The sequence below is a fragment of the Lepisma saccharinum genome, chromosome 6 (assembly GCF_977018435.1).
Source record: "Lepisma saccharinum chromosome 6, izLepSacc3.1, whole genome shotgun sequence".
Lineage (NCBI taxonomy): Eukaryota > Metazoa > Arthropoda > Insecta > Zygentoma > Lepismatidae > Lepisma > Lepisma saccharinum.
Window position 1 is genome coordinate 53725712 of NC_139234.1, and position 25018 is coordinate 53750729.

General features: G+C 38.6%; 1 protein-coding gene across 1 annotated transcript in view; it reads right to left on the reverse strand.

Annotated features, from left to right (window-relative positions):
- Positions 1 to 1074: 1074 nt before the first annotated feature.
- Positions 1075 to 25018, reverse strand: part of LOC145989074 (venom allergen 3-like) — a 29570-nt gene continuing 5626 nt past the window's right edge. Inside the window, exons 2-7 of the mRNA XM_083124369.1 lie at positions 17244 to 17357; positions 14079 to 14237; positions 11845 to 11932; positions 7147 to 7282; positions 4977 to 5301; positions 1075 to 1080 (exon numbers count right to left, since the gene is read on the reverse strand). Coding sequence (XP_082980495.1) covers positions 1075 to 1080; positions 4977 to 5301; positions 7147 to 7282; positions 11845 to 11932; positions 14079 to 14237; positions 17244 to 17357 — 828 coding nt within the window. The remainder of the gene's footprint in view (positions 1081 to 4976; positions 5302 to 7146; positions 7283 to 11844; positions 11933 to 14078; positions 14238 to 17243; positions 17358 to 25018) is intronic.

Sequence of the window (25018 nt, forward strand, 5' to 3'; positions counted from 1 at the left end):
AGATAAGGTGGCTGGGTCAGGTTGGAGATCACTCAAGGAATACTTGACATTGTCAACAACGAGGTGGCGGTAACTAATGTAGGCTCTACGACCAGCATTCCGGGCACTGTGCATATGTTCCAGCAGTCCCTGGCGCTCCTTCCGAGTGGAATAGCAAAAGTCATGTTCAACATATATTTTTGTACCTTTTAGTTTGTTGCGGCACCTGAGAATTTCTTCCTTTTTTTTGTACCGTAAAAAGCGGCAAACGATTGGGCGTGGGCCTCGCGTGCTGTTCGTGTTTATCCTATGAGCTCGCTGAATGTCATCCTCTTGCAGAATTATGCTCAGCTTGTCTTGTATAATTCGACGTACTTTGGACTCGGATTCTGCCCAGTCTTCTCCCGGGGAATCCTCATCGACACCGTAAAACACTAGGTTATCCCGACGACTTCTATCTTCCTGATCATCCAGCCTTTGTTGAAGCCATCTATTGTTCTCCGACAGTTCTTCTACGCGTTTTGTAAGCGAACCTACGTCACTTTGGAGGACATCCACTCTACCGACCAGAGTTCTAAGTGCGTCGTTGAATTGTCGAACTTCGGTAACAAGTGATTCGTGAGACGCTTTGAGATCACGGAACATTTCTTTGATTTCTTTCATTTCGTCACTTGGGCCAGGGTTTGGTTCCACGCCTCCAATCACTAATAACACTAGCACAACTAGTCCGTAAGCAAAGAAACACTGTTTGAATCCAAAACTGCACCCCACGGTCGCTTGACATTTCGAAGGCACTTTTCCCATGTACATTCCTATACGGCAGCGCCAGGTCTCGGTCGACACCCCCATCTCTTCGCTAGGCACGCGGTTCCACGGAGCAGATTTAAACACGTCCGTCCACTTTCACTTTCGGTCGACACGGAAAAATTAATTATGTAATGGATTTAAATAATATGTTATATATGTATGTACTAAAGAAACTTTGAATACGTACACAATTTAGTCTTAACATATAGCATATGTATTTTCTTATTTTTTATGTCGCTCCATGTTGCATATGTCTAAAACATATGTTGTACATGAAAGTTATACATGTCATATCTACAAAAGAATTTTATTCGTCATGCATTTTCTTTCTTTAAAAAATACAGTTTGTGTGCTTGTTTTCAATTATTAGTAGCCTAATGTGTTGAAAAAATATTTCAAATCGTTTGTCCAACACAAATGCTTTAGCACAGACTGCTCTCCTTTTTGCGTGATTTAGGAGGATAATAACGTCTTTGATACCACTACTATTATTACTACTACTGCTACTGCTAATGATAATAATAATTATAATATCATTATTATTATTATTATTATTGGCACGTTTACCTGGTACTTGACCCCTTTCCAGACAAAAATTCGTGGTTGCATCTTTCCTAAAACATGCATGAATATTTCATGCTTTCTTTATTTTCAACATCGCACTCCCTAAATTTTATTCCGCACCCCCTCAGCACCCCCGTATGATTAATCCTGGCGCCGCCATTGATTCTGGTCTTATGATAGTATGACTGTATGACGTCTAAATAATTGTGAGGTACCTTGCAAGGGTACCTTGATTGTGAGGGTTATGAGTGTTTATATTGTAATCCGATGCTACATAAATCTTACAGCTCATAAGTAGAGCCCGGATTTTTATGTAATATCAAAGTACAAAATATGTACATAAATATGTAACAGTAATTGACAAAATATGTACCTAAATATGTATTATCAAAAGAATATGTAGTAGCTAAATATGTAGTACCTACAAATTTTCTTCATCATGTTTCAGAGATCGAAAATATAGGAAAAAGGATCAAAATAGGGGGAAAATGCCGAAATATGTTGTTTTATGTAAAGTAAATTAGCAAATATGTAAAATATGTAATATACTGGCAAATATGTAAAAAATATGTAACATGAAACTTATGCAAAATGATATCAGTTACATAATTCGTTGACATTTTCGTGTGCAAGGTATGTATCTAGAAAGGAATAGAATATGTAATTACATACAAATCCTAACTCTACTCATAAGGAAAACACAGTTCATTATTTAACAATTGAATTGTTGTTAGGGCATTTTATGAAAATTTTAGGCCATAATCGCATATTTTTTGGGATATTTTGGTGATTCTTATGTCATAAAAATAATAGCTATAGACGGTGTTAAAGGCTGAGCTACTGTTGAGCATGCGCACTCATCTGGTTCCCCTCGAACATCCGGTTACGCTGACGGTTCTATGAAGGTTAATATGAAAGGGCGAAGTGGAGATTATATTAGAGGGAAACAGGGTGCACATGGTTGCACAGTTTGAAAAGGAACAAATTTATTGGGTCAAGAATCACATGATAGGTTTCCGAAGGACATAGAGAGAATAAATACATGAGAACTTGTATGTCTGAATATACCTGAACAAATAACTCTACAACATATCTTTAAATATTAATTGATGAAATCTATGAGCACTTTCTCGTCACAAAACAAATATATGTGGTTCAGTCTTAATTAAATCACCATTTTGTTGCGAAGCAATCAGAAGAACGAATTATTATATTTCGTTTGTAGCCTACTTCCGTATGATCAAGCGTATGAGATTATGTAAGGTAATAGAAAAAATAGACGTTTAATTAGACTATAATTAGTGCTGCCATCTACCCTCTGGTTTTAAAATATACAATGCAAGTCGAACTTTCGTTGAACACATTAAACGTATCACACCACTTTTGTTATTTTTAAAGAAGAAACGGTTTTTACTAATGATCTGAACCGCAGTTGCTCATCCAAAGGATTCAACAAGTTCACTCCTGGATGGTAAGAAGTGAACACACTTTTCTTGATTTGATTTGAGTTGGTGTTTTAAGTCCTCTTTATGCACAGTAATGCTAATCGGGACTGGACCTACAGTTTAAAGTGGGATCCGAACCACTTGTGCCTCCACCGGGTATCGAACCCGGGACCCCTCACACTTTTCTTGACTATCGTCAGTCTGTGGAGCTATCGTCGCACAACTGATGAGAACTGATTGCAGTGCCGGATCTACAATCCGCAAAACCCCGCATTGCGGGAGGGGGGGGGGGGGAGGCGGAGACAAGTAAGCCTTTAGGGGCCCTTAGCCATTGACATAGTAGAGGGTTTGCGTAGGTAATAAATAAACGTAGTTGCCCAGGGGTACAGGAACGAATACAATATATACAGGTAAGAGAAAAGTCAAAGTTTCCTGTGCATATAGCAACGTGCCATTAGGGAATGTGGGGGTAGGGCTCCACATATTTTCGATGTCGGTTATCTTGGAGGGGTGTGATCAGCACCACGCTGCCGCCGCCTTTACCCCTTCGCCCCAAAACCATTTGATTTGAGGCTGGGTGGGGCCTAGAGCCGCTTTATGCCGGGGGGGGGGGAAGCCGGAAAAATTCCGACCTTAGATTGCCCACCCCGGGTTTCCCGCGTGGCAGTCTGAGTACAATCAAATTAGGCTAGAATTTCACGAGAAATGCAGTAGTGAAGGTTTTCTTCAACCAGTCTTTGATCAGGAAAAAGTTATGACTACATGATAGTAACAAATGTATCATTTTCCAGGTGTGAGAAAACAGTGTTCTATCACATAACCCCCTTCTCTTTTAAAAATTTTGAGTTGGATGGGTGTGTGTGTGTGCGGGGAGGGGGGGGGGGCAAGACTTGTAGATCCGGCACTGACTGATTGATTTGGTGTTTTAAGTCCACTTTATGCACAGTACGGATAATCGGGACTGGACCTACAGTTTAAAATGGGATCCGAACCACTCTGTGCCTCCACCGGGAATCGAACCCAGAACCCCTTGCTTATTTCTTTTACTTCGTATATTTGTGAACTGTACTTACTGCAAACAACGGGGACTGACCTAAACCGGAAGTTCCGTGGGAACCAATGTTTATGTTCACATTTTTAACACGGTCTGTACCAATTGAAGAATATTATTCACAAACTTACATCAAAATCGATGGTAAAATATTACATATTTTATTATTATTATTATTTGCATCACAAGAAAGGTACCTTTACAAGATTTTAAAATGTGTATTGTACTTTGGTACAATAGCTTGTTTTAGGTCTTATTATTAATTATTTTATTCTGTATTATCATTTAAAAATTTGCCGCTCTGTGGCATAATAGTTATCACAGCGCGCTACGACGCCAGGGGCCGCGAGTTCGAATCTGGTCTGGTGATGTGGATTCTTTGTGAGTGTTCCCTAGTAAATTTCATCATCTCATATTCGCGATTAGCCAAAAGTGCCAGAGGAGCGATGCTAAATAAAAACAAAAATCAAATTACTTAAATATGAAGTGTAATACGAATAATACACGCATTTTCGAATCCTACAAAATAATAAGATGAAATTTACACACAATTGTTAAAATTATAATACCGGTAATTTTATTGCTCAGAAAGTCAATGACGTCAAATATATCAGAAAGGCCCACTGTGTAAATTTCATCTTGAGACAATCATAAATAATCATCGGTAAGGTTATCGACTGTACAGTTTCGAAAACGTGTCTGAGATGATGATCTTGTGCCTAATCTGGAGCCTGAATCCTGCCTAACATACTCACATGCATATTTTCCATGTGAAAATTACTTCCCACTGTTACATGTCTGAGTAAGTTAGGTAGCTAGCTTTGGACAGTTATTGGAAGTACAGTTACTGTTCTTTATGTTTTTACATTGAAAAAAACTGAAAATAATTGCCTTAAACCTTCTTATTGAGATTCTATGAAAAATATCTTAGTCATTTTTTTAAAAAGAGAACAATCTTCCTTCTTTTATTTTCCTCTTTTATTTATTTTATTTTGGTTCGCTTTCTACCTCTTACGTTCAGCAAGTTGTATTTATCTAAAATAATGTGACTTCAGTTCGAAGGCTCCACCCAAAGCATAAAATCAAGTTTTCAAACAGCGCGTGCAAAATTGTGCAGCCGATAGACTTACCCATTGAAAAACAGAGGATGCATGAACGGCGACCACAAATGACGAGTAGACAGCAGCAAGAGTCCCAGAGCCATTGTCCGCACACAAACTTCGCGAGTTCAACCTGCACAGTGTTCCGGCGGGACATTTGGAACATGGCTGTCCAATTTCGTAAATTGGCGCACCAATTTTGAGGTTGGAAGGTGCCAAATTGCAGACAAGAAAATCATACTTTCCTTTCCTCCTTTTAGTCTCGGCTCTAACGTAACCACATCCGACATATTGCGCATCATGCCACATGACTGCAGATATCCGTGTATACGAGCGCTTTTTGAATTTGGATTTACTATGGGAAAGAAAAAATCAAAAGAGTAGGTATATATATTTTTTATCCACATGATACCACTACAGTTATTAAGATCTAAAATTAAAAATCCATTGTTTACATCAGTGGTTCCCAAAGTGTGGGCCGCGACGTCCTGAGGCGCCGTGGTTGGCTTACTGGGGCGCGGCGAAATTTTCCAACATTTTCACTAAAATAACACCGAAACCGAGAGGGAGGTGCAGGAGGCCGGGCCCCTCCAGTTCTCGTTTGGCCCTCCTTTATAGAGGGCCAAAATAACTTTCAACATATCACATAACTTTTGCACACAGAAACTTCGCACACAACAGGTGGGAAATTACGCAGGATTCTACTGTGAAATGGGCAGAATCAATAATCACTCAGTTTGAGTGTCTTCCTTGTGCATGTGCGTTTACTATTTCATTATTTCCTTTTTCAAACCGACAATGTATTAAAGTAATTATGAATGAATATGTGCGAGAATAGAGGAAGAAGCATGGGAATACTGTAGTCTTCATGTTCTTGAATGAGCCAGTCCATTGCAAGATAGGCACCTTTGCTTCCCTTCGGAAAAAGTCAAGTAAAAGTTGAAAATATTTTATATAATCAGGATTAGTTTTTTTTGTTTTTTATTCATGTACTTGTAAACAAGTGTGTGCTACTTCATACTGCATTGATGTGGCTGAAAGTTGCAGTGTTACAGATTTATACCAATGCTTAACCAACGTTCAAAACAATACGAGTATGTGTGTGGCTTAAGGGCCGGGCGACGATTGCCTCGACTGCACCAGACCGGGATTTTAGTAAAGCCAAATCTTTATTTCTGATTACATCAATGTGGATATTTGTTTTATAAAGAGTTGGATTTGCGTAGAGAAAAATTAATTGAAGTTACTTCTCAATGACAAATGTAGGTGCAAAATCATGTAGCAATTTAGACTAAGAGACAACTGTTTTGATATCAACCTACAATATACGCGTTATTTGACATTAAGTCATTAAAAAAACAAGGCTATTATTTATCGTCGTTAAAACCGTAAATATGCTACACAGTCATGTTTTTTTTATTGGCCGAAGGTGGAAAGTAGTAGGATCAGGGTAGAAAGTTGAGGCGGGGGGTGACAGGGTGGACAGTTGGGGTGCCAAAAATCGACCTCACCTGGATGAAAATTTTATCTTGGGCCTTCCTTTTTTATGTAAATATGTGTAAAGATATTGAACTCCTATAAAGGTACTGTATTATAAACCTAATATGATAATCAAATTCTCAGTCAAAAGTTACATGTAAAGTATTATATGTTGTATAATTACATCATCACAGTAGTACAGTGAATTTTTTGTCCAGCTAATAAAGTTCTATGTACCCTGATATATATGTTTTGTTGTCAAGTCTAGTTATTGTAATTACTATTTTTCAAAAGTTAACTCAAGTGCATTAGGTCCCAACTTAAAAAAAAAAAACTTTGCTCCTTCCGCAAAGAGAAATAAATCAGTATTTATGCTTTACTTAGCTTTGCCCCGCCCCCAAATCTCTGAAGAAATTGGCGCCTATGCACATCACCCCTTCCCATTTAAAAATGTTGAGTTTAATTCAATATGGCGGCCACCAATATATATATATAACCAAAGTTTCGGGCTTGCCCCCCCCAAAAAAAAAACCTGGGTACGGGCCTGATAGAAGCAGTCAACAGAAGTTCTGTTACCACATTTCTCCGCGTCTCAGTGGGCGTTAAGCTTAAAGCGGGCCTGGAACAGATTTTCGTTAGATAATTTTTTTAAAAATATATCATACCAAAGTCACAGGCAGTAAGTATGTATATATACGAGTGTAGTAGAATATATACTTACATATAGTAAGGTATAAGACTTAAACGGAAGTTATCGAACTGGTTCAGCAGTTGCTGCTTATAGAACTTCCATGATGCTGTGTGAGAAGAAGTCGCATTCTTATTGTAAAAAACTATAGGCCGTACTCGTTGTGTGACTGAAAGGAAATATTTTTGTGCTAAGTCAGTAGGATCTGCCACTTTAAAACTATAGACATACATGAAAAACTGTGGAGCATAGTAGCACTTATCTAGAAATATAATTCGGGAAGGGGTGTCCGAACCAAGTGTCTGAATAATAATAATGTTTAAATTAAAATAAGCTATAATTAAATAAAATATTGATTGAATATGTAAATATTATAAATATTGTATTTTTTACTACGAATACGTTAAAAGATGGTATAAGAATATAGATATAACATCATATATTTATTATCTAGCTTGCGTGTACTTAAGATCACCAAAATTTGTATAAATACAAGGAAAATTAATGTCAAATAGATGAAGAATTGAATATTTATCACATAATAAAAAAAAATGATGTTAGATCCAGTTGACGAAAAGTAAAGTTCCTGATTAATATTTTTTTTGCATATTATTAGTAGTAGTGTGCATAAATCTTCTTTTGCACTGTTCTGCAAAGCAGTATGATCCAAATACAATAATAATAATAAATATAATAATAACCCTTGCCTTCTAAGTTCATAGGAAATAAATAACCATCGATTATAGTACACTCGAGTACAGTTATGCTGAAAGGTATATTTTCATTATATTTTTTAGTATTTGGTAAGTCTTTCGGGGAGGTCTGAACCTAGCCCCACCCCCCTCAATACGTCCTTGGAGCAGAGGTACCCACGGACTGGTTTGCGGACGCAGGTTGCTTCCACCCACCTTTTGGGGGGGGGGTTCTTTTGTAATTTTTGTTATATAAATTTGACTAATAAGCACCTACAGCGTTGGACAGAAGTTAACTTCGTTAACAATTAACAATCAATTCATGTGCTGCAAATATACTGCTAAGCTACGGGTAATAGGTATTATTTGAGGGGGGGGGGCAATGTCCTGTTCTTATATATTAAGTCTTAAATTCTCAGGTAAGTTCTGGGAGGGGAGACAATATACGTACAATTCTTGAATATCAATGTTTAGTCTTAGATTATTATGGATGGGAATTCTAGTACGAGGGATTGAGCATTAAATTTGGGGGAATTCTTGGGAGGGCATATCCAAATATTGGATATCAATATTAAGTCTTAGATTGGCACAGAATATCTATAGTAAGAGGGGGGGGGTCGAACTTTAAAGTTCGGGGAACAATTTTTTGTTTATCGCTTTGGTATAAAAATCGTATGCTGATCATTATTTAAACTGCCATTTTTCTAGTTCATTTGGAAGTCGACTAATATCAAATGGATTTTAGTCATAACCATCCGCCTTTTTTCGTTCTCCTAAAATAAACATTGGATACATGAAAAAGTAGTGCATATGAAGTTACAGCACCGACTGATAAATAAGAAGACTGGAGGGATCTGTATTTTTGTTAGTTTACATCGCTTTTCAGCCACTTTTGACTAATGAGGATGCGTTATGATTAGAGATTGTGATAGACACAGCAGCACCTATGGGGGAAGACAAGGAGGCGCCACAAGCGCCGAGGCAAAATGGGTATAGAGCAAGCCAAAAAAAGAAAAAGTTGGGAGTAAACGTCGCGGAGCTCTGTGAAAATATTCACCCTTTATTAAATTAGTATTATTGCCAGTTTCGAAATAAATACCCTATTTCTCTCTCTCTCTCTCTCTCTCTCTCTCTCTCTCTCTCTCTCTCTCTCTCTCTCTCTCAGTTGGGAGTAAACGTCGCGGAGCTCTGTGAAAATATTCACCCTTTTTTAAATTAGTATTATTGCCAGTTTCGAAATAAATACCCTATTTCTCTCTCTCTCTCTCTCTCTCTCTCTCTCTCTCTCTCTCTCTCTCTCTCTCTCAGTTGGGAGTAAACGTCGCGGAGCTCTGTGAAAATATTCACCCTTTTTTAAATTAGTATTATTGCCAGTTTCGAAATAAATACCCTATTTTTCTCTCTCTCTCTTTGTCTCTCTCTCTCTCTCTCTCTCTCTCTCTCTCTCTCTCTCTGTCTGTCTCAGTGGCGTATTCTCCAGTTACGTCGTTTACCGCCAATAAACCAACTTTTTTTTCATATATTAACACATGACAAATTGCTCATTACAGATTATGCAAACAAGCTTCCAAACCAGAATTTAACTAAATTATGCAAATAACTTAGAGGTCAGTTAAATGTTTAAGCCACTGATCGTTCTCCAAAAATTTTATACCAATTCTATACATCTTCACACAAAAATGGGGGGGAATCGTATAGTTTGATTGACTTGTTATTGATTTTTAGTTTGGGTTATTATGTTTAATTTTTCTACCCACTTGTGGGTGATCGCGGCGATATGGTTGAAATGAAACACCACCTCTCATGCCTTTAGAATCGGTTTGGATGGAGGGGGGGGAGGCTGGTTTTCGCATTAATACAAGGTTAGTCGAGCAGACAAGCTGTGCAGAATAAGGTTGACTGACAATGGCAGTGTATCTAAAGTAACCATATATTGCTTAAATATGTCTGTATTATACAGTGACGCAACCACAGGGGGTCATTGCCTCCCCCAACCTTCGTCAGAAGTCAATTCTAGGAGGCAAGAGGGGGGGGGACAAACATTGACGGACAAGGGCACATGCAGGGGAGGAAAGAGGAGCAATTACACCTTCGATTTCAAATTTTATGCAATTAAAATTTATTTTGTAAAATTTTCTTGCTTGCTTCGCTCGCATTATCTGCTTTTCTCGTTTGCGTCAAGTTCAGAGGTGTAGCTAGGGACGGCGGGAGTCGGTCATGGGCGCCGAATGATCAAAATGAAAAAAAGTTGTGGAAGATATTGATTGATTGGTTGATTTGGTCGCCTTCATTACAAGGCGACGACGCTATCACTGCATGCCATCGAGAGGCCCTTGTGAAAGAGAGAATGCCTTGGCGCCCCGTGATATTATTTGCGCCTTATTAGGGGCAAACTATGACGGCCTAGGGCACCTGCGGGGGGGCACAGAGGACCAATTACCCCCTTCGATTTCAAATTTAATGCAAATAAAAATACATTTTCTAAAATTTTCTTGTTTGCTTTGCTCGCATTATCTGCTTTTCTTGTTTTCGTCAAGTTCAGAGCTGTAGCTAGGGGGGCGGGAGTCTAATGACTGATGATGATGACCGAATGATCTAAAAATGTAAAAGAGAGAATGTCATGTCGTCCAGTGAAATTATTTAATCAATTATCAATTATTTAACCTATTAAATCAATATTGTTTTCAATTGCCAAAATTGGATCTAAACATTTTCTTGCTCGCTTCGCTCGCATTCTACTTGTTATCTGTGATGTAGTATATTTAATTAATATGTGTTGTATATTTGTATTGAATAAGCTTTGAATACGTACACAATTTAGTGGTAGCTTGTTGCATATGTATTTTCTATTTTATGTCGCTCCATGTTACATATGTGTAAAACATATGTTGAATATGAAAGTTACACACGTATCTTTGGAATGCATTTATCATTCATTTTCTGCCATTCAAAAATACAGTTTGTGTGCTTGATTTCCATTATTAGCTAATGTGAAATTGACGACGTTGAAAAAATATTTCAAACCGTTTGTTCCAAGCAAATGCTTTAGCACAGACTTCTACCCCCCCCCCCTTTTTGCGAAATTTATGAGGATAATAACGTATTTGATACTACTACTATTACTGGTGGTGGTGGTGGTGGTAGTAGTAGTAGTAGTAGTAGTAGTAGTAGTAGTAGTAGTAGTTGTAGTAGTAGCAGCCTAGTAGTAGTAGTAGTAGTAGTAGTAGTAGTAGTAGTAGTAGTAGTAGTAGTAGTAGTAGTTGTAGTAGTAGTTGTTGTAGTAGTAGTAGTAGTAGCAGCAGCAGCCTAGTAGTAGTAGTAGTAGTAGTAGTAGTAGCAGCAGCAGCAGCAGCAGCAGCCTAGTAGTAGTAGTAGTAGTAGTAGTAGTAGTAGTAGTAGTAGTAGTAGGAGCAGCAGCAGCAACAGTAGTAGTATTAGTATTAGTAATAAAGCTATTATTACTGTTATTATTATTATTATTATTTGTACGTTTATCCTGGTACTTGTTGCCCCCCCCAAGATAAAAATTCGTGGTTGCACCTCTCGTATTATATTTTTCCGCAAATTTTGTCTGACAATAATAATTTGAGTACTTAATTCAGCATAAACGGTTGGGGGGAGTGCGTCATGGACCTTGGGGGGGGGATGGGTACCCCTGCTTCTTTGCACCCTTCTGACGACCGGGTTTCCTCCCAGATTCTACTCGAGGAGGGCGAGGAGTAGCTATTTAAAACCATACGGTCTGTGCTGAAAACAGCGTTGGCAAAATAATGCTTGTTCCTTCCTGGTTTCCATGCCGCGCTTGGCAAATGCAGCGTTACCTTTGGTGCAGTGAAAATGTAGGTCCAATTTCAGGTAAAACAAGGAGATTTTCTGAAACATTTTTGAAATTGCAGAAAATTTTGAAGTTGTCGGACCTCTACCTTGTTTTACTTGCACGCCTGCTTGGTGTTTTATTTATATTATTTACATTGCATATAATTAATATAGATGGGTGTAGCTTATAAGAATCTCTCAGTCTCTCTCTCTTTCTACTCACCGGTATCCATGCATGGAGCACCACCTTTACTAGGAATGCAATATTCTGCCCAAGCCTGAGCAAACATTTCCAAAGTATTGTCCCATTTCTAATGTAAAAAGAAATTTACAAACTCAATATTTAATATATGTACAATATTCATAAAAATATAATCATCTTTGACCAAATATGCTCTTTTAAAACTTTATGCCAAATATTAATAATTGGAAGCAAACTTTACTATATAGAACTATCAGCGAAAAATTCAGGCTAGACCAGGACTCGACTTTTTTTTTATTATTTTTTTTAAGGAATACCCCTATTCGGCAGTGTCCCCCGTCATTCACACATTTTTCAAACTTTCACGCATGTCAATTTTTACTGTATTCTCGTTTTTACTCATTTTCGGACAAACACAAACAACCATGTCCTAGCCGGGATTCGAGCCCGGGAGCCCTGACTTTGTAGCGCGCTGTGCTTGCCACTCCACCACGGAGGTCGACACCACTGAGCTACCGAGCCAGACTAGTTTCGCTTGATTTTGCTGGGAGGAATAGAGGCAACGCCAACGTCTACTGTGTTTCAAAGGCAACAGATCACGTTGCGGTAGCACTGGCAGAGACGATTCCACACAGGAAAAACAGCGGAAGCGCAAAATCAAGCGAAACTAGGCCGGCTCGGTAGCTCAGTGGTGTCGATCTCCGTGGCGGAGTGGTTAGCACAGTGCGCTGCAATGCCAGGGGTCCCGGAAAAAGAAAAGCAATGGCACGGCGGAATGCCAGAGACCCGGGTTCGAGTCCTGACCGAGCCTGCATTTTTCGCTGATAGTTCTACGTAGTAGCTACATCTCGTGTGTGTGCCTAATTTAATGAAACTTTACTTTTTTGTTTAACTTTCAATATTATTTGTTTCTGGATCCACATTTTTTTGACTATTATGTAAACTGATACAGAATTTCCCCCTCGAGCACCAATTCTTGTTTTCTTTTGGACCGTTTGTGATTGACCGCTCATTTCGAAGCCCCGAAAAACAGCACTTTCCATCCTGATGTAGCCAAGGCGCCTAAATTCATGGTTGTCACTGACATATGTTTTTCCGAAAGAAAACAGCAAAATTTTTAGCACGCTACTGAAGCTTTGAAGTTTGTCTCAAGTCCATTTTACGCACAGACAAGCTACTCGGGACTGGGCCCAATGTTTTAAAAGTGGGATCTCAACCATTATGTGCCTCCAGCTAGTATCGGGGCTCCTTGATGACAAGGCGACTTACTATAATACCATGAAGGAGACCTTTAGTGCGCTACTGCCAGACTGTGTGATCAGTGATTCTATGTAGTCTGAAAACCTTAAGAAAGCATAAAATCAGATATGTAACATAATAAATGGCTAATTATGCATGGACGATTTAAGGAGGACGGGATAACGGGACTTTACCCTGTAGGTTCTCTGCTGGCAGAATTTTGTCTCCGTATAATACTTTAAAACTTTTACTAGGGCATGCGAGTTAAAATAAATGATAGTGGCAACATTGATTCTGTACCACACGGTTACATACAGGGTAGGAAAATGCCGTTTTCGTGGATTAGTAGTTTCGAAATGGGACCTTAGCGAGCAAAACATTACTCAGGGACGTCGATAACCGGGCCCGTCAGGGGCACTGACCCCTCGAAAATTCCGCATGGCAGCACTCAACAATTTTCCGTTCCTAAAATTTTTAAAAATCTCCAAATTAATTTCTTAAATAAAAATTTTCGTGTAGACCGTTTTAGTTATTGTGGTTGTTTCGTATGTAGATTAAGTTGAATATAACAACAGTAATAATTACTACATATTAACGAAAAATTAATGTGGCTCAGAAATTGTATGCATGTGTGGTTGATATTATGTTATGATTATTATTAATATATAGAGAAGAATATATAATTTATTAGTCATTTAAAGTTATATATGTAGATAAATATATACATGTATGTGGTATATATAGCCATCCCCCAAACATATTAGCCTAGCTACGTCCTGGCGTTACCAATAAAAGTTGTTTGTCTTGATGTCTTGATACACTGTGTAAGTTTATGATATTGTGCCGCGACACTCTTTGTGTGAGTGAGTGTGTGTGTGTGCATGTGACCCTTGAAGGAGACTGGACGAAATTTACATTCAAAGGGATATAGATTCTCCACTCCATGCAAGTAAGTGTGTGTGTGTGGGGGGGGGGGGGTGCGTGTGTATGTGTTTGTGTAGCACCTGAATACATACCAAGAGCATCATGTTCGCAGCTGGTGGCAAAGTTCCATTTGGCGCTTTATACATCCCAGAGGCAACCTCCTCGCGGATGCCATTCAGCAAGTGAAGGATATAATTCTTTTCAATGCCGTTCATTTTATTGACAAAGATCCTGACGCATTTTTTCTTCGTCTAAAATGGAAGAAAATCGGACAATTAAATGCACTTCCATGATATTCATTGCTGACAATTTTAGAATTGCTGCGTGAGGTAGTCTCACGTCCATTTTTGAAATTGTGGCTGGCTCCACGAGATCGCCACGTTAACGGAAATTTTTAATGCCCTTTCATTTGAGAATAAGTTAATGGAGTAGTTAAGTGAATAGGAAAAACTAATAGCCACATTCGATATTAATATACTGTGTCTATCAATATCTTTCCTTAACTTCTTAACACAAATAAGTTGAGGAAACAATGGGAATTATGCTTATTTTATTTTGGATAAGATAAAACACCTGTTAAGTATAAGGTCAATTTTAGGCACAGAAAAATGATCGGGTTGGGCATTACCTTCTCAATATGAAAGCCTCATGGCTTGCTCCGGTCACGTGACTAAGCGTCATCAACTGGAGGCGAGATAGCCGCCATGTTCAATTTGCTTCTTCGGAATCAATGTTGGACCTTTTTAGTGAATATGGAATTGTAATGCAAATTTAGGAACTGTAATCGAGTTTATATGACGTGTAAATATGTTTAAATGTGCAAGAGTTATGGTGTAAATGCTCAATTGCAGAGGAAATTATGATGAAAAAGGTGAGAGTAAGGTTCACATTTCTTCAACATGTTGCTGAAAATGAGAAATGTTTAGGGCAATTCCATGTGATTCGGTCCCTACGAAAAGATACAAGTTAAGTAACAAAGGTTTTATACTCATAAATAAATAAGAGTAATAGTTCATGATGTAAACATTTCATGTGTACAGAATACCATCTAATATACTCTTAAATATGTTTCATCTCTTGTCAACATTTTTTTTAGAAATATCAAATAATTTACCCTGAATTGTTACAAACGTTGGTAAACGTTAAGATTATTGTTTATGATTACAAATTAATTTGTTTCAAGATTTAGCCAACGTTTAAAATATTACGTTCGTGTCTACTAAAGCAATTTGTTAGTGTAAATTTTATGCAAGCATTCGATAAAATTTTCATATTATTTAGCCTACACAAATTTTCAGTTTCAAAATGTTCTTAATGAAAGAAAGCTATACAACGGGGCAAAGTTGATACATGTGTACATTTACATTCTTATTTTATCCCGCTTTATGTTAATCGGAAGATATGTTGTACATTCAAATACAAGGGTACGATGTGTAACAAGAACTTCGATGAAATATTCGTGTGTAATACTATCCAAGATTATATTACTTACGTTTCAAATACAAATGTTTTCACACAGAAAGCATTTTATTACCTAGCTATGTTAATATGAACTATAAATGTGTTAAATTTTATAAAACCGTTTCATATGAACTGCTTTTAATTTTTTTGTCTTTGTGAATCTTCAATGTTCGTGACTTTGATTATTAAATCAGTGATTTATATCATAATTCATTAACATTCTTCACGATGTTATTAACAGAATGTAAAAACAGTAAGGAAATATTCCAAATGTTTATATCCCAAGTGAACGCTAAGATCGAAATATTAGTCTGCTTTTTTCAATGAAACTCTTAAGTTATTGTCACAGATCTTACTAACGACAATGAAAAGATTCAATTTGTTTATTATCTTTCGTTCAAAAAAGTCAATAGGATCGAAATTACAATATGACAAATGATTTAGGTTTAGTCTCTATTCACAGAAATGTAACGTTGCCCTTGTACCAATTTGTTTCGCTTTTGCTGCAAGGATATAGAAATTAAGCTTTTGTATTGAGATTGTATAGCTAAGCAGAATATCTGCATTATCTGGTTGATTAATTTTGTGTAAAGGTAAAGACAATTTAATTGATTAGGTAAGTTGGAAAGTTTACGGTCAACCTAACATGTTTTTATTTTATTTAATCAATTGATTTTACATACAAAAGTTCGTACAAAAGCGGTTACGAGTTTTACTGTAGCTGACAAATATTCCAGATAATATTTTTCAAAGATATACAATGTTCAAATTTTTCCGCCAGGAAGTTTCTAACGGTTTTCAACTCTTTATTTGTGCTATGGTAAGAAATTTTTGTGGTGGCTTGAATGAAGATTTTGGCTTAAATATTCAATATTATACATTTTTCTTCTATATTCGTCGGGAGGGTAAATGTCAAAATTTAACTTCATCAAATAAATATACCTTAATTATCTACGGTAAAATTACGACAAGGGGTTTTACAGCGTTAAGACGATCGCCTCCAGATGATGACGTCTTGACTGAGCGCTGTGGCCTGAACCTCAAGATGGTCTTGGGTTGGGTCCATAGAAGCTGCGATCGGAAATACGCAGTTTGTGCCCTCACCACAGACTGAACCTGAGAATCAACATTTGAACAGAAAAAAAGCACCTAGACTTGTTCAATGCTTTAGGTTAGAGAAATCCTGATGGAGATAATTTTTTAATGTGAGAACATTTTCTATGAACATTATAACTATAAAGGAAGAAATTAAAACAACAAATTGAGAACTTTTTATTTACGATTGTCAGAAGCAAGTATAAACACTTTTTTTTTTTAGATGTAAAGTTTGAGTTGAACATATCAGTTTTGAAAACAATTCAAAGGAATTTGATTTTAAAACGTTTTTAAACTTCCAAGAAATTTGGAATTTGCAATAAATGAAAAATACGACAACCAGTTCCAGATGTGGAATGCAAAGGTGTATATATAATATAATTTGTTCACGTTCAAAGTACAGGGTTATTACAAATGATTGGAGCGGTTTCATGAGTTTGCTGTAGCTATGATATTTGACATATTGCCATGAAATTTGACAGTGATGTAGAAAAACTAAAGTTTTCTTCCCTTGCAGGCGTGTTTCGGATTTCTGTCGGGAGAGCGCAGCACTGAGCAGTAAGTAAAGATGGCGACAGGCGCTGAGAAAGCTTATGCTGTGCTGGAATTTCATGCATATCAGTCGGTCAAAACAGTGCAACGAATAAGCAAAACATGAAGAAACTTGGTCAATGAAAGGAAATCGAATTGCATTTATTTACCTTCAGTTTCGGACACAGCACGTGCCAATGTTGTTTTTCCTTGCGACTGGGTAAGTTACAATAATCTATTTTGGCGTGTGATTGCACCTCTGTGATACATAGTCCATGCAAAACCTGAAAAATAACACTTCGATATAATCTTCATTCTTATGTTGTGCCCTACTATCTATTCTGTACCTGAATTTGCGTACTTTCCAGCTTCTGTGATCTGTCGTCTGCTGGAAGACCTTTGCAGCTATCACGTGAATGATTCCACTCACTGACAAGAGCGTTGGAGATAGCATGTGTTTTTTTTCTCTGCTAACCAGAGTTCGCCGTTCATCTAAAAGAAAGTAAAGTGCTCCCCTGTGCTTTGTACCACGCCATGAAGGGTCCCACACTTTCTTGATCTCGGCCGAGCTGGGGGTGATGTGATCAGCACCACGCCTTTGGCTGCCTTTACCGCCCAGAGTTTCCTCCAGGTAACCCACTTTTTACGACGCTGGGTGAACGCCGCAACCGCTTGAACAGGTTGAAAAAGTCTCGGTTCCCCCCTCCCCTCCCCCGGGGATCGAACCCGGATCTCTCGCATGGTAGTCAGACGCCCTAACGACTTTTTTTCCTCAAAGGAAAGCCCCTATGCGGAAGCTTCCCCCATCACACTTCATTCACTCATATCATTTCATTCATATTTCAATTTCAGGACTTTTCAGGACAGTCAATCTCAAACATCCATGTCCGAGCCAGGATTCGAACCCGGGACCCCTGGCGTCGTAGCGCGATGTGATAACCACTCCGCCACAGGGGCCGACAACGACTGAGCTACCGCGGCTCGCCGTTCAACTGCGAGGGGAATTTGAAGCCTTGGTTGCCACATCTACAGCGGAGAGGAGGGGTAGGCAACCAACACATACGGAGCAGGTATTTCAAATGCCGATCGGAAAAGAATTGGCCTTCTATGAATTTGCTTGCCCTTTACAAGGACCTGTGCAACACTATGGTCAGTCATTAGAGCTGCACCAACGTAAGTTTGGCAACAATGGCATGGAGACACATGTTACTTAGTGGCTCGAACTGTACCAGGATAAACATTATAATTATATAAGATGTGAATAAGATTTCACATCTTGCCTTTGAATTGAAAATATTTTGGCGTTGTTGAGAAGTTCAGACTTGAGTCCACTATTTAAATAAATTGGATTCGCCTTGATTAATTCTCATAAATTGTTTATGAATAGTTCTTTGTCTTTTGAACTTCTTCACGATGTGTAGATACCAATCCAGAGACCATTCACTTAATCTGCTCTCCTTCATGGTACGTACTGTAACGTTTTTAATATTCAATATTATAAACTCTACAAAAGGTAAAAATTGACGTAAAATATAGTACAATTTTCGGCCATCAGAGGCCGCTGTCCTCGATTGCTCGACCGGTGCTGCCTCTTGCGGAGCACTCGGTATATACGGGCTGGACGTAAAACCGCTCGCAGTGCAACAGAGGAGCTGATACTGACTGGAACGCAACTTGACCACTCCCCCTTTGGTCGCGAGAAGCCAGCGAGAGACGTACCTAGCCTGAGGCCTGCGAAGACGGAAGCCTTCATTGCTCGCCGCTCGTAAAATGGACTGCATCTAAGGGAATAATTACGGTGATTGGAGTGCGGCATTGCAGGACCTTTTTGAGGCTGAACTTTTCTGTTATATAAGTACATAAACTCTCTGCTGTGCTACAAGAACTTTATAATTGTGCCAACGTTCCAGATCGTTCCCCCCCCCCCCCTTTATCAAAAGTAAAGTCTATATTAATCTTTTTACATTAGTCCTGCTACGTGAAATAAGGATAAGAATTGTTCGCCACAATTGTCGAAGAGTGAATTGGGTGATTTATTAATTTGAATTTTGATTCACATCTTATTCCCGTCGCCCAAAGACTTATTGCGTTCGAAAAATTGAACTTTTGACCTGCGCGCATTTACTTCCTTGAATCTACGAACGTAACAATTGCATTTTTGGTCGACGTGGTAATGTAGTCGTTCCGCCCATTCGACGTTCCGATTTTACGAACTAAGACTTTGGTTAAATTTCCTTGCATACGAACAAAAGAAATCTACGTGTTCTCTGCAACGCATTTCACTTTATCCGGGACGCATGTTCTTTCCCTCCTTTACACCTTCCTCGGTAGCATTTAAATCGGGAGAATTGGATTAATGTTAAGGAATGGCAAAAATAATGCCGTAAGGTAAATCAGGGTAATAATCTAAATGAAGACTTGCACCGCAATTAACATACAGGGGAAATAATTGGGAAGTATTTGTTGATTGTCTAATGTGGATTGTTAAATGGGATTTAAGTAATATACGCATATGCATTTTTGTTACGCATGATTGAATGATGCTCGTTAACTGTTGTAAATTAATTGCACACGCAGGACGTGTTTATAAATTTGACGTGCTCTCACGTCGTTCATGTGAATAGTGTTTTGGCTTACGCTGATTGTTCTGTTTTGACTATTTTACGAGCTTTTTGGTGTTCATGAAATACATATAGTAATTGATTAACGTAGTTGTCTTGTTGATGATTCACAAACACAAATTGACCTTTCTGCCTTACTTGAAAATGGTAGTAAACAAACGAATGCGTGCATAAAACGCAAGACACGAGTCTAAGAGATGATTGAAATCCAGGTTCCATTTTGACAATTGTAGACACGGTAGACAAATAGAGTTAGTGTTATAGAAAATTGTGAGGACAAATTAACGCAACGGAGAAAGCACGGTGTGCCATTCGTTGGTGGACCCTTTTGACCTTATTCATACGCTTATATATATATATATATCTATTTGTGTGTATATTGTATTACAGGGCTTTGTCTCGCGTTTCTCGCCGGCATTGCTCGTAGACTCTTGCACTGTCGATCGAGAAGGGTGACACAAATTGTAACTTGTAATATATAGTGTGAGGCTTCAAACATTGTCTAAAGTCGTGATTGCCGCGCAGCCGCTTTCCAGTTTAAATATCGCGAGTGATCACAACTAACCCCCACTATATCATTACAAAATTGGTATCAGAGCACGGTTGCAATCGATCTGGTGTGTGAACATTACCTTTGCTGCAGTCTTGAAATTGCGGGACATCAAAATTTTTTTCCCTCCCATTTATATTGTCCCCCCTTTTTTTCTTTTTATTGAATAATCAATTGTTGTTCTCTCATTATATTTCCCTTACGTATTTCCCTATCCATCTTGTGTATATCTCCATATATTGTTATTTTGTGCTTGGGTCTTTACCTTTTCATTACACAAAATGACCTTTACTATACCTCCTCCATATACGCCGCCACATTTACCTCCACCATCACCATCCACTTTGGATTTTGTACGTGTCCTGGTCTTGCCCCAGCCCCACACCCCTGTGCGAGATTTAGCGCGTTGTAATGCTATCAATTTCCTTTTTAAGGATTTACCCTTAGTACATGGACGAGATATACATACCCTGTTTACATTTTTGCTTACGTTACATAAAATCATCAATTTGGATTTCTTGGATGTTGAATCTATTTTGTTATTGGCCTTACAATATACCTTGCCCCCTCTTACGGAAATTTGGATGGAAGGCCTTTTACAGAAACTGCCTTGGCACTTGTTTAAATTAATGACATGGAATCGATTGGTTCCACATTCCTTATTGCTACCTTTTCAGATTAAAGTCCTTCATAGAGTGCAAAAACCTAATGAAAGTTTGTATTCCTACGTTCGGGATATATACGATGCTTGCCAAACATTCCCCACTGAATGGTCTGAGTCTCAGTTAATCGACACGATTACTGAGGGTATCGGCTTTCCAGCTCGCTCGTTACTTTTGGGACATTCCTGTCCTCAGACCATTCGGGATTTATTCCTTTTAGCTCAAAACATATGGCAGCCCGAATTGAAGTGGAATAGTCAGCGATGTCCGGTGGTTGGGGATACCCCGACGCAGTCGTTTTCTGCAGATAGTTCTTTCGTCCGCGATAATTCGCCTGACGAACCGGTTTCAGTTTATCCGTGTATGCCCGCGGTGGAACCTTCACCACCGATAGGGCAAGAGACTAATGTACAAAATGATACTGGGGCATCTGTTGTGAATTCATTCCCCCCTTTGCTCCATGCAGAGTATCCGTTTTTGTTTGAGGGTCATCCGACGCCAACAATTAGGATTCTTGTAAACCAACAACCAGTTTTTGCATTGCTTGATACTGCTGCATCGGTATCTTTAATTTCTTCTTCCTTTTTGGAAACACTTAAAGGTTCTTCCCCAATTTTTACGGATCAATCTATAGAATTGCGAGATGTGACTAATCATTCATTTTTTTGTCGTCTTATAGTTTGCGACTTTGCGACTTGATCGTCTTACTTGGAAATGGCGATTTTGGGTGTCTGAGTCACTTCCTTTTCCTTTAATATTGAGCACTGATTTTTTGATTCATACAGGAGCTACCCTTTCCTTTGAAAAGAAGCTTTTGTCCTTTCCTTTTCATATTGATGGCATTCCAATGGCCTTTTCCTTATCACCTTCAGTAGATATCCTTGATGTATCTTTCCCTTCGTCGGATGCTTCTTCAGACGTTAATAACCTATCAGATGAAGGTTTACAGTTTCCTGTACCCTCGAATAGTTTAACTTTACAATCCTTGTTGTTTCAATTTCAGGATGTGGTAACAGACAAGGTGGGTTCTTGTACTTTAGATCCCGTTTCGATACCTGTGGTGTCGGACATTCCCTTTCGATCCAAACCGTTTCAACTAAATCCTGTTCAAACTGAAATTTTAAGAAAACAGATTGAGGAACTACAGGCTCAACACATTATAGAGCCGTGCCGGTCACCTTACTCTAGCCCTGCCTTTCTTGTACCCACCGTTTGGTATGTTCTTATAAAAATCTTAATCGACTAATAGCCTACGATCAATTTCCACAACCGCGTATTGATCTTCTGTTTCAGCATTTACAATCGGCAGCAGTGTTTTCCTGCTTGGATTTATGCCAATCGTTCCATCAGATACGATTAGATGATAAGAGTAAAGACTTAACGGCATTTGTTACATCGTTTGGACAATATAGATATACTCGTGTTCCATTCGGTATCAACCTGGGGACCCAAATATTGTCAAGGGCACTGGATGAAATTCTTGGAAAGTTCAAATACAAGTTTCTTATGACATACGCCGATGATTTGTTGATATATTCACCCGATGTGTCTTCCCATTTACAACACATAAAGGAAGTTCTTTTAGCTCTGCGGAAAGCTGGTCTCACCATAAATCCTCAAAAATCCATCTGGATGGTTTCAGAGATAAAGTATTTGGGTTATATCATTCGTAAAGGTCAGATGCTTATGGATCCTGATCGGGTTTCCGCCATACAGGATATTCCTCCTCCTAAGAGCCAGAAGGGTATTTCCCAAGTGATGGGTTTACTTTCTTATTATTCCCGTTTCATACCCCAATTTACGGATCGTACGTGTTTCCTTACTGATAAACGTAAGAAGGACCTTCCTTTTGTTTGGACCTCAGACGATCAGATCCGGTTTGACAACCTTAAAGCTGCTTTCATCAAACATACGGTACTTGCATTGCCTGATTTCAATAAAGACTTTGTTTTACAAACTGATGCTTCAAGTTTGGCTCTTGGTGCTACCTTAAATCAGAGAGAAACGGATGGCTCCTTGCGCCCTATTGCCTTCGCGTCGAGGAAACGCACCAACCTTGAGCGTAAGCAATCCATATACGAAGCAGAGTGTGGTGCCATCGTATTTGGTTTTAAGAAATTTGAAACTTATTTGACTTCTAAGCATTTCACTCTCCAAACGGATAATCAGGCATCACATCCAGAACAATTTGGCAAGTTCGGACGTTGGTTACTATATCTTTCTCGTTTTTCTTATAACGTGGAACATATTTCTTCAGCCAAAAATCCGGTGGCGGATTGTCTTTCTCGTATGCATTCTCCGGAAGATTTTTCGGTGGCTGCGCTGCCCTTCACCAGCTTGGTTTGTGCTGCCCCGAAGTTTAATATAATTCCCTTCAATAAATCAGATATTTCCGTTCTTCAAGTTCAGGATCCAGAACTTTCTCCCATCATTACTCAATTGAAGGACAATCAACAAGTCAAACATTATCGTCTGTACCAAGATCTTTTGATTTGGCAGCCGCCCCGTTCAACTTCTTCTTTCGTGGTACTTCCCCAGGTTTTGCAACACTTAATTTGTCGCTACTATCATGATACTCCTGTAGGTGGTGCACATTTGGGCGTTAATAAAACCATTAAGAAAATCGCATCGCTCTTTTGGTGGCCAAATTATCTTTCTGATATTCGTCAGTATGTTCGCTCTTGTGACATTTGTCAGAGGGCTAAAATTTCAGTACGTAAGCGCCCAGGCTTTCTTTCTTCGGAGGTTATTCGCCATCCGTGGAGACGTGTCTATATTGATTTAGTGGGTCCTTTGGTTCGTTCAACTAAGGGTAATGTCTACATCTTGGTTGTGGTAGATGCTTTTTCAAAGTGGGTCTCATTGTATCCACTTCGATCGGCTACATCCCATCATATTATTGAGAAGCTACGAGCCTTATTTTTGTCCTTTGGTGCTCCATGTGAGCTGGTATCCGACAATGCCTCCTATTTCCGTTCACATTTATTTAATAATTTTTTGTTTGAATCTAACATTAGACACATATATACTAGTGCATATTACCCAAATCCCTCCCTGGCAGAGAGATTTATTAGAAATCTCAAGGCTTCTTTGATTTGCTACCATTCTCAGGATAATACTAAATGGGACGTTCACTTGGGTAGTATTGCCTTTGCGTTTAACACCGCGCAACATGATAGTACTCATACTACCCCGGCCAAATTCATTTTTGGTCGAGACATTGACGGTCCCATGATTTTTTTTCTGGGAACTGCAAATAGACAATGAATTGGCTGCTCCTCCTTCGCCGGAACGGGCGCATCGTTGGGGTGAGGCGTACCAACATTTATTAAAATCTTGGCATTCTCGTCAACGTAAATACGACCTTTCCAGATCCCAAGTTTCTTATAAGTCTGGTGATTTGGTACTTTATCGTACCTTTCCTCACAGTAATGCCTTACAACATATTTCTTCCAAACTCCAAGAGCGTTGGTCTGGTCCAGCCCAAATTTTTAAAATGCTGGGTCCCGTTACTGTTCTGTTGGTTGACCCAGACACACAACAAATAGTTAGGAAGGCTCATGTTTCACACGTCAAACCATATGTTGTCCGTGATTTGGAGGTGGCTCCCCAATTTGAAGATTTGGCTAATTCGCAAATTGCTTTACAACTTCAATCCTCTCAAGCCTCCGGTCAATGAAGTTTTTGTATTATGTTAGACCATGCTTTTTCCTATGCATTTATTTGTTCTCTTCTTACAGTGTTATCAGATATTGAATTAATATATATATACAGATTTTAATGTGTTTATATGCAGTGTATGTAAGTATATATATTTAAGTGTCTTACTCTTTGGTGTTGTATTTCAGAGTAATTCCAATTATTTTTGTGGTAAATGTATATTATGAGAGAAATAATATGCTCTCTCTGGGATATGAAATTTGTGTACTTTGTTCTAACCAATGGTAATACCTCATTCTCCGTAAAACTTGTAAAAATCCTACCTCCTTGTTTCCTTCCTGTAGTAACCTTTCTCCTCTTGCTATCCTATTCCTTCCTTCTTCTTTCTTTCTTTACTTAGTATTTGATTTCGTTCATTTTTTTCTATCTATGTTTTTTGCTCTCCGAGGATG